Source organism: Alosa pseudoharengus, unplaced genomic scaffold (genome assembly GCF_046254945.1).
Source record: "Alosa pseudoharengus isolate Yale_2024_CS ecotype anadromous, Long Island Sound unplaced genomic scaffold, YU_APseudo_1.1 YU_APseudo_1.1_scf_17, whole genome shotgun sequence".
Classification (NCBI taxonomy): domain Eukaryota; kingdom Metazoa; phylum Chordata; class Actinopteri; order Clupeiformes; family Clupeidae; genus Alosa; species Alosa pseudoharengus.
The window spans coordinates 19,601,103-19,611,975 of record NW_027468640.1 but is presented as its reverse complement, the minus strand read 5'-3'; the positions used below and the strand labels follow the sequence as shown (position 1 = coordinate 19,611,975).

Sequence of the window (10,873 nt, the reverse complement as noted above, 5' to 3'; positions counted from 1 at the left end):
TGACTCATTGTTGAGGATAATTGATATCTCTTTTTTATTAACTTAAGATTAAACTAAATGCAGCAGTGTGTGTGTGTGTGTGGCATTTTTTGTATTTTATTGAGGAAGATAGACGATCTGATAATGTACAGTATGCAACTTGACTATGCAAAGCTCTCAAAAAAGAAAGGGGTTTTGGTTAATAACACCACTAAGAGGAACATTGCATTGTAAATGCCCTGAGTTATTTTGAAAATAAAAGTATTTAAAAAAAAAGGATAAATCAATATGTTGCAACTTTGAGAAACACTGAAAGGAACTTGTCACAAATGCCCCTATTTGGGTTCACTTACGAGGAGACTTTGTGCACATCCCAGGTGCTGAACAAAAAAAGTAAATTCTTTGTGAAAAAAGTTTGCACACTCCTTGGTATTCTTTTTGAGTTTATTTTCACATTTGGCAGATAACGTTTCGACCTTCACTAGTGAATCTGAGGAAGACCACATGGTCGAAACGTTATCTGCCAAATGAGAAAATAAACTCAAAAAAGAATACCAAGGAGTGTGTAAACTTTTTTCCACAAACAACTGACCTATTTGAGGTTGACCAGAGCGCACACTTCCCGTCACATTTGGTGAGAACAGAGATGAGTTTTGAGATAGACAGAGAGCTAAAGAGAAGCAAAAACTCAGATGCAGACAGACATGTTTAGTTCCTCTAATGATCTTAACTAGAAAACAGCATATTAAAAAATAACACTTGGATAGATCATGGGCATTATATCATGGAGTTGATACTAGCACTCGGTGAGTATTTCCTCTAGAAATCTATGTCTGTTTTTGAATGAAGGAGTGTTGGGTGCTTGACACACACACACACACACACACACAAACACAAACTTACACATACTCTCTCTCTCTCTCTCTCTCTCTCTCACACACACACACACACACTCACACACACACACACACACACACACACACACACACACACACACATACAAAAGGGTAGTAATTTAACTGAAAATGGACAGTGTCAGTGTGAGAATAAGGAACTGGACTTCCGGTTACCATGGGAGTCATCATGCTAAACTAAAACAACATTGTTTAGTTATAAAATTAAATTGATTTATTTGTACAAATCAGATATCATCCTTCAAATATGAAAACATCATAAAACAGAAAGTTAGACTGATACACAGATCAGCATGTCTTAAAGGAACACGCCACCGTCATGAAATTCGGTTATTCACCATCTCCCCTAGAGTTTGATATTGTAAAAGAACCATTTATTAAGACCCTTTCGTTCAAAAATTCTAAAACAATTATTTTTTTTAATACTTCAAAATAACATTTGATAAGTGAACCTTACATTTTTCAGTAGCCATAGGTGTGTAGATTTGAACAAAATCTGGTTTGGTTCTTACCGGGGCTTTTACTGCCTGAAATATCCGATTTTGTTTACCACGCTCTGAGATTAGTGCTGGGATTGTGGGTGCCTAGAATTCTCGTCACAAATCAAAATTCCACTGGAGCTCCAAGCGGATTTGTACAAGCAGCCTTACACTGTTTACAGCTCTTCGAGTCACGGTAAAATGTCATTTTTGGTACATAGCTAATTTAGATACACTTATGGTGTGGGTGCTTGGGTTTCTTTAGAAATCTGCCGTCTTGGTTTGTATAGAAATGAATATTAAGTGATACATACACGTAAGAGGGCGGAAATAGGGGAAGGCGGTAATAGGTGACATTCCGATAAGTGAGCAAAAGCATTTTTGTCTTTGTGCATGCTCCGTGCACCCCCACTAGCTTCGTTTAGCAGAGTGAATGGAATCTCTCGTTGCAGGATAGCATGTCGTAAGTAAAAGTGTGTATATTGGGGTAAAGCACAGGCAAACCACTGTTACTTGGACAATGAGATTGTCCGTGCTGTTGCGAGTGAGACAACGTACTCATGTGTTGCGTGACATGTTTTTTGTTGGCTCACTTTTACTCACGACATGCTATCTGGCGACAAGAGATTCCATTCACTATGCCAAGCTAAGATAGCGGGGGTGCTGCCAGACTACGACAATGCATCTGATGGTTATAAATTATGTTGTTAAGAGTACATCATTCATAGATGGTCCGTGTACTTTTGTGTTCATTCATTATTCTATTTTGGAAGTGAAATGGAAAATGGAAAAACAAGTGGTAGGCCTATATGACTTTTTGAAGTTCTATAGTCACTTGCTAAGTGAAAATGATGTAGTATTTTGACCTATTCCAGGGATTACAAAGACAATGTTGACTTGGATAATGAATGGATAATGTAGAATATAAAATGCAATAAAGAAACACTGCATTATTTGGACAGTAGGTTACCTAGGTCTGAACTAGATAGACCTTCAAGTACAAATAAGGTTTTCACTGGTCTTTGATGGAGGGGGGGCATCTGTATGATATGTCATCTCTTGAGGCATAAAGGCTATAACTTACAGACATAACCTGTGACACATGTTGCCAAAACATGCAACGTTCACAATGACCAACTCAAGTGAGGAGTAGGCCTAGATTAGGCTATCTCAAAATGTGCATTTGGAACTTGATGTTTTGTCAACAAACAGAAATAGGCTATTAGCCTACGGTCAACCCCAAGCACATTCGGTGTTTAAACATCTGTAGACTAGTCCAACCCGGTGAAAAGGTATGACCGGCAGGCGACCAAAGGGACCATTGTTTCATAAAATCTAGTTCAGACCTTTCAGGTAACCTACTGTCCAAATAACGTTGTTACAGGGGGGCTACACCAGGCACAAAACTGAAGTGTCCCGTTTGCAACACGTAAAAACAATTTTAGATCAAGCTAAGTGCTGCAGCATACTGTATACGTCGAGAATGGAACGCTTCACTTATGCGCCTGGTATAGCCCCCCCTGTAAGAATGACCCTTATTTTTCTTTATTGCATTTCACATTATCCATTCATTAAGTCAACAATGTGTTTGTAGCCTAATCCTAAAATAGGCAAAAATACGGGATCATTTTCATTTAGCAAGTGACTATAGAACTTCAAAAAGTCATATAGGTCCATATTCCTTTTTCCATTTCACTTCCAAAATACAATAATGAATGAACGCAAAAGTACACGGACCATTGATAAGTATAAGTATATATACTCTTTTGATCCTTTGGTCTCTGCATTTATCCCAATACATGAATTAGTGAAACACACAGTGATCCCGGCGCAGTGAGCTTCCTGCTACAACAGCGGCGCTCGGGGAGCAGTGAGGGGTTAGGTGCCTTGCTCAAGAGCACTTCAGCCGTTCCTACTGGTCGGGGTTCGAACTGACAACCCTCCGGTTACAAGTCCGAAGCGTTGTAGGCCGCGGCTCCCCCAATAAATGATAAACCAATGAATGTAAATGTCCTAATACAGTCAAACATTGACATCACTGATTATTTTGTTTTGTTTCAGTATTGGGCTCCCTGTGTTATTGTTGTAGCACAGCAGGTAAAAGAATCTCTGAGTTTTTGTGTTTTTCCACTACAGTACAAAATATGAGAAAAAATGGTGGCTTGGCTTGGATTTATTTCTTCATTCATTAATTTGCTTGCTTGCTAGTTCATTTGCTTGTCTTTTCATTGTACGTCCCATTCTGTCTGACATCTTGCTTGGATGATTAATGTTGAGTATACTTAACCTGGGCTGTGTAGACATACCTTGGGCTGTGATCACTACAGAGTCTCCTCAGCAGCCCTTCTACAGTGGAGACAGGGTCACGCTGAGGTGTGACATCACACAGGGTGAAGGCTGGCAGTATCAGTGGGTGAGGAATGGTAGCAGTCTACAGGGTTCTATGAACAGAACCATCACCATCTCACTCCCTGATGAGAGTGGTCTCTACCGTTGCTCTGGAAGAAGGGGACATTTACAAACCTATGAGAGTCCTGGCATTCCTATTGTTTTCGGAGGTATGTTTTCCATGAAAGATCCATGTGTTGCTCAAAAGGTCTGTTTTTAAAGCTGCTACATGTAGTTGTGTAAAACATCCAACAATGACCTAGAAATTGCAACAGAATGTGATAAAACATAATGTCAAAACTGCCTGTGATCTGTGTTGTCCAGAGATCCACTGAAGTTAGCATTCAAATCAGCTGGCGATGTCCTGGCTCTTAATAAACCATGTTGTAAAACCATCTTGTGGCACCGTATTATATGCAAGCCACTGTAAAAGTGTTGCATGGCTGCGTTCAAGACAACTCGACATCTGCAAATTACATATAGCTACTTTACTCAAGCTCTCTTGTCAAATCTGTTATTCTGTATTCACGGTGCTGAATACATGTTACTGGGAAACAACAAGCTTAAAGATCCTTCTCCTCATATCATATTTGTTTCCACAGCCCTCCCTGCTACTCTAACATTAGACCCCCAGAGTCCTGTGTTCACTGGAGAGAACGTCACTCTGAAGTGTGAAATAGGGTCCTACGGTGGTTGGACATATAAGTGGTATGAAGGATCAAATTCTGATCCAGTGTTTGAGTCTGTGGAAAACACCTTCACCATAAGAGCTGCAGAGTCTAATGAGACCAAGTACTGGTGTCGGGGGGAGAGGACAGACAGACCCACAGCATCAGAAAGAAGTAATGAAGTTAATATTCAGGTGATGGGTAAGTATGTTCATCATGTGAAAGATTAGTGATTATTGTTCTATCACTAGCCTACTAATCAGGTCCAGATATGTGTCAAGTTGATTAAATCAGGTTCTTCTTTCCCTCCATTTGTGTGTCCTCAGCCCTGTCCAGAACTACACTGACTGTAGAGCCAAGAAATACAGTGTTCATTGGAGAGACTGTTATTCTAAAGTGTGAGATAGATTCACTCGGTGGCTGGACGTATAAGTGGTACAAAGATAACATGTCTGAGCCATTGAATATGACTGTTGAAAGTAACATCATCATCACTGCCAATGTGAGATCAGATGAGGGCCGGTACTGGTGTCAGGCAGAGAAGACAGACAGACCCACAATATCAGACAGGAGTAATGACGTTTATATTCATGTGAAGGGTGAGCATGTCCATATTCATATTTTATTCTGCATCTTTAGTGCCACATATGTGACATGCAGATCAAATGATGCTCTTATTTTCTATCATGCTTATCCCCACAGCTCTACCAAAACCTAAACTGGTTATAGAGCCCCGGGGTCCTATGTTCATCGGAGAGAACGTCACTCTGAAGTGTGAGTTTAAGTTTCCACGTGGATGGAAATACAAATGGTATAAAGGCAACAGTTCTGAGTCATTCAATGCATCTGATACCAACACATCCACCATCAAAGTGGCTAAATCTGATGAGGGTCTGTACCGGTGCCAAGGACAGAGGAGAGACAGAGCCACATCATCACACATGAGTAATGAAGTTAGTATTCACGTGAAGGGTGAGTACGTCCATTATTTCATGATTATGTCTACATCTGTGATATGCACATCAAATGCCTCTCTTTATTTCTGTCATGCTTATTTCCACAGCCCTGCCTACACCTAAACTAACAATAGAACCCCAGAATCATGTGTTTCCGGGACAAACAGTCACTTTTAAGTGTGAGGTCAAGTCCTCATATGGATGGAAATATAAATGGTATAAAGAAAACAACCCTGAACCAGTCGCTAGGTCTGAAACCAACACAACCATTAAACACGTGGTTGAGACTGATGAGGGTACTTACTGGTGTCAGGGAGAGAGGAGAGACAGACCCACATCATCACAACCCAGTAAAAAAGTTCATCTTCATATGATGCGTAAGTGAATTCATTTTGAAGATCAGGTCATTCCATGCTAACTTGACCAGAACTTTGCAGGTCATGTTATAGATTTCACAAAGAAAATTCCAAAAAATATGTGAAATTTCTCAACATAACTGTACAAAATCATACAACTATCAAAAAGGCTAGAAAAATAAATTAATAGAAAAATATTCAGCATCAGAAATGAGTAATGAGCTGAACTGACTGTAGAGACAAGGAATGCTGTGCTCACTGGCTTAAATATAACACGCCTAAGCCATTGAATATACCTGTTGAAAGTAGCATGACCATCACTGCCAATGTGGATGAGGGCCATAAACATGCCATCCAGATCAAATACAACTGTTCTGTGTTCATGCTTCCACAGCTCTACCTAAAGCTAAGCTAACAGCAGAGCCACAGAGTCCTGTGTCCACTGAGACGATGGTCACTCTGACGTGTGTGATAGAGTCACACAGCAACTGGACATACAAGTGGTACAAGGACAAGAAGAACAATCTTGTGATTGAGGGGAACAACTTCACCATCACCAGAGCTACTGACTCTGATGAGGGGACATACTGGTGCCAGGGGGTGAGAAGAGAGAGACCCACATCATCACAGCTCAGTAACTCAGTTCCTGTTGGTAAGAGGGGTGAGTAAATTGTGTTATTCATATTGCTCATTTTTTTTTCCTAAATATGGAAACATGGTGGTTAATACAAAGCTAGACACTAACTGAGTATATTTCCTACATTAATATTTTCTATATTAAGATCATTGTTTCTATTCAGTGTTAGTCAGTCTACACAGTCTCGCTCACCAGCTTTGCGTTAGTAGGACTTGTAGAACTTAAATCCTTCCCAATACATGATGTGACAGCCTTCTAATCTGATTGTGTGATTGTTGCCCTCTTTATAAGATGTTGATTGAATATTTTTCAGATTCTGGGTCCAGTCTGTTAATAATGGGTGTGGCTGTGGCTGGGGGTGTGGCCGGTGGAGTGGTCCTCACTATCATCGTTTTAAAAGTTGTACCACGTTGCTGCAGAAGACAGACAGGTTTGTTATAGTTATTCATGTGGTTTTTCTGTCCTCCACCTGGGATTTGCACCAAGACTCTCTCTAAGTGATCATGCCAGCATTTGTCATAGTTGTACCTTTGCTTTGTGTACATTCCCCATAGAGCTTTAAGGTGCAGACAACAATTCTGATATTGAAACACTGAAATTATTTGGCTGTAATTGTTCATGGCTCTACTGTACGTGCCACTATGTTTGTTTCCCATTTACAGTTTATATACCGTATGTTGAACTAGACGTGTGTGATCAGCAAATCACTGAATTTGACAAAAAGTACATTTGAAAATAATTTGCAGATTGCACTTTTAAATAAGATATGACACTTTAAGAGGTCAGTTGTGCTTCTCTCCTCCGTCTGCCATTCACTGTGTCTTGTACCTCTGCAGGTGCTGTGTCCAACACGTCTACTGCAGGGCCGTAAGTAACCCAGACAATGCACCTTATGCACAGAAGGCTCTTTAGTCAGCTCATTTATTTCCCGTGGAATCTTAGCTGAGTTGTAACGGCATATTCTGTTATATTATGCTCCTTACATGTTCACTCCGACACTGAATATCTTGTTTGCCCAAAATAAAAAAAAAAATAACACACACATACAGTAAATCCTTTTACATTGTAATGTGCTGATTCACTAGATGCAACACCCAACCAGGTCCCTGTAGACATTAATTACATTAACTATAGCAGTGGCTACAACTCACCTGGCTCCACCGGAAACAAATGAGCTGCCTAATAAGACTTCCATGCATAGGGTCCATTCTATCAACATCTACTCAATTACTTAATGCGGTCAAAAGCCACCTTGTTTGCTCAAGAGACTATTATCTGTTGGTGAATAAAATGTCCCATAGATATATTATGGTTTCATGCTGTGTTGAATGACTTTAGATATCAACTAATTTGGTGACTTTACATATGAACTAATTTGGTGACTTTACATATGAACTAATTTGGTAGATTGCTGTCTCCCTCTAGTGGTCTTGCAGGCAGAAACACCACTGATGAGTATGATGGAGGTGAGGAGGGTCTCTATTTGAATGTCATTATATCTCATTTTAGCCTACCTCATATTTCCTCTTTTGTAAATTTAAAATAAAAATAAAAATTGCATTCAAACTCACTATAGTGTAATACCATATATTTCTTGAAAACTTGAAACTCTGAAAGACTTTAATGAAGATTAGTGCAACCTAACACTTAAAATACTCTCACCTCTAGAAGGGCTTCCTATCTATGAAACTATCGAACTCACAGAACCGAGCAGACCAGGTGAGGTTTCAACAGGCAACCAGATTTTTTTTTATCATTTATCACAGTGCCAGTACTCATTGATGTCTATATTTTTGACAGTGATGGATACAGTGTACGACAAACTGTCATTAAGCAAAATGGGTATGTATCACTAGATGGAAAAAATATGACTTTGAAATGAACCGGGAATTACTGATATTAGGGAGGTTACATTCTAAACCCTGGAATATATTTTTTAAAATGTCTCAGCAGGCATGCTAGAGGATCCATCAGATGCAGGTCTCTGTACTTTGGGAGGTAGGAACTAAAAGTCCTGTTCTCTGCACTTTACTAAGTACATCAATAATGTCACATTTTGAGAAATGCCATGTCAACTGGAGTCAACAAATTAAAACCACAGAAGTCAGGAAACAGCACACCCTCGCTCTCCACTTGCAATTGTAGCGTTAGCATCACACTGCTACAAAAAGTTTGTGCATCCCTCCCTCAGTGTGTTAAAGGGATATTCCACCATTTGGGGAAATACACTTGTTTTCCACCTCCCCTTGAGTTAAACAATTGAGTTTTACCTTTCCCCAGTTCATCCATCCCCGTTCTCTGAGTCTGACAGTAGCACTTTTAGCTCCAGCTCATTGAATCAGATTAGACCGTTAGCATCTCTCCTATAAGATAACGGTCTAATCTGATTCAATAAGCTGTAGCTAAAAGTGTTACTGTCAGACTCAGAGAACAAAAAAAACGAGTGAACAGGAAAACGAGTGTATTTCCCCAAATGGTGAAATATCCCTTTAAATTGGAACAGCGAGTTTGTGTGTGTGTGTGTGTAGTTAGTTAGTGCCCTAGGCCCATAGGCATTGTTAAAGTAGACTTGCTATGAATGTAAGGTAATGTAATGAATGTAAGGACAATGTTTCATATCATATGATTCATATCATATAAATTCCAATAAGTATAAGTGTAAGTATACTCTTTTGATCCCGTGAGGGAAATTTGGTCTCTGCATTTATCCCAATCCGTGAATTAGTGAAACACACTCAGCACAGTGAACACACAGTGAGGTGAAGCACACACTAATCCCGGCGCAGTGAGCTGCCTGCTACAACAGCGGCGCTCGGGGAGCAGTGAAGGGTTAGGTGCCTTGCTCAAGGGCACTTCAGCCGTTCCTACTGGTCGGGGTTCGAACCGGCAACCCTCCGCTTACAAGTCCAAAGCGCTAACCAGTTAGCCACGGCTGCCCCCAATATCTGGATTCTGAGCCTGATGTGGATGGTCATGTAACACGACCGAGATTTGGTGACCCTCTGCCTTGTATAAAAATGTGACGTAGATCAGACTAGTACTTTCAATGTTATGTGGACAGACTCACCCAAAGGAACAGACTGACGTATCCAGTCACAATACCTTTTTCCTGTGTCTAAGAAATGCTTCTCCACTGTCTAGCCCCTATTCATTAGCAGAGTGAATCAACTTCAGCGTTTCTGAGGAGAACAAGCTGGGAATGGGACAGAACTGTACACACGTGGGCAACACACACTGTGGTCAGTTCACTTTGATGTAAACAATGTTGATGATACTTGATATGTGAGCAGTATTCACTGTGTGCTCCACAATAAACTTCTTGTGAAGTTCTGGTTGTTGTTGTTATTGTTGTTAATTTCCCCTCTTCAAGGCCTTGCAACATTGTGATTTTTAACATAAACCCATAAACCCACATTTCTTGATAATGAAGCAACATAACACAGTGTGATTTCATCTAGACCCCACCATCTATAACAAATGTTTGTGTCTTTTAATTATGATGACCATTTAATTGTATGGTACAGTATGTCTGCATATTCTAGGTAATATTGTATCTACACCAGTAGAGGGCTCAAGTTAAATTTATGTGACGGCTGATAGTTCACTGTTACTTCCTGGCCCCCCACTCCACTTGTGTTGCAATGAATTACCAACATCCTGTGCAGTCTAATGCTGACTCATTTGTTCATTTATTTCACATCAACTACAAAATATTAACTCAGTTGAGTTGGCACTGACACACTGTTGTGTTTCATAAACTGTGTTGCTTTGCTGCAGAATTGGATTCGGGTTTTTTCTCTTTTCACATGCACACTGAAGAACATTTTGGTTGTTTTTGGGGGCGACCATTGCTAATACAGGAAACACACATGATTTTAAGCGCTGATTACCTCCATTTATAGCAATCAGTCTGCTCTTATAATTCAATCGGAAATGACAGTGATATCAGCTGACTTGTACTCGTCCACACTTTGCCCTGTGCTGATGATATGATTATACTGGTCATAACATGGTTATATCTATCTGGTTATTAATGGCAAGGCCAAAATGCAAAAATGCCAAACGTTTTAATGGTAATGAAGCTATTTGCAATAAATTACTGCTAATATGCATCTGATTACATTGTCCCCAGAGCAAAAACGGTGTAAGCCTGGGTATTTTCAGGCTACTGCACACTACCCCAGCTCCTAAAACAATATTCAATGCCTTTTAGTGCTGAGATGGTACCCAGTTAGTCAACATTTCTCTGCATAGTAAGTCAGAGTAACATCAGAATGATTTTAAAGCTGTCATTTCGTGGAATACTTGTATACTGTATTTTTGTATTTTGAAAATACTAAAAATACTCTTGAAAAGGGAGTATGAAATCACTTTGCAAACCTTCTGTATCTGTTTCTTTGAGCTATCATCAATACACTGACTCTTGATTAAGTGGACAGTGTTTGAGAGCAACAGCTTTTCCCTGCCTACAGTACAAGACATGCCATAAACCTATG

At 39.9% G+C, this 10,873-nt stretch overlaps 1 protein-coding gene across 4 annotated transcripts; it reads left to right on the top strand.

Moving 5' to 3' along the window:
• Positions 1–668: 668 nt before the first annotated feature.
• Positions 669–9,707, top strand: LOC143127353 (Fc receptor-like protein 5). 4 transcript variants are annotated; one of them, XM_076288808.1, is made up of 15 exons: positions 669–785; positions 3,434–3,469; positions 3,673–3,930; positions 4,363–4,629; positions 4,755–5,027; positions 5,131–5,400; positions 5,492–5,761; positions 6,135–6,401; positions 6,691–6,807; positions 7,214–7,244; positions 7,803–7,843; positions 8,046–8,096; positions 8,178–8,219; positions 8,331–8,375; positions 9,519–9,707. In XM_076288808.1, exons 1-15 carry the CDS (start codon positions 764–766, stop codon positions 9,530–9,532), a joined length of 2,004 nt encoding a protein of 667 aa, XP_076144923.1. In that variant the 5' UTR covers positions 669–763; the 3' UTR covers positions 9,533–9,707. The 4 variants fall into 4 exon arrangements, with proteins under 4 accessions (XP_076144923.1, XP_076144922.1, XP_076144921.1 ...); XM_076288807.1 differs by having other exon boundaries at positions 8,331–8,376; positions 9,498–9,707; XM_076288806.1 differs by having other exon boundaries at positions 8,328–8,376; positions 9,498–9,707.
• The last annotated feature ends 1,166 nt before the right edge of the window (positions 9,708–10,873 follow it).

What these genes read in the sequence shown, in the direction of transcription:
- LOC143127353 (XM_076288806.1), top strand. Translation starts at nt 764, where the DNA reads ATGGAGTTGATACTAGCACTCG. An exon ending in AACACGTCTACTGCAGGGCC is followed by an intron (nt 7,245 to 7,802) that starts GTAAGTAACCCA and finishes GTCTCCCTCTAG; the next exon opens with TGGTCTTGCAGGCAGAAACA. An exon ending in ACTGTCATTAAGCAAAATGG is followed by an intron (nt 8,220 to 8,327) that starts GTATGTATCACT and finishes AAAATGTCTCAG; the next exon opens with CAGGCATGCTAGAGGATCCA.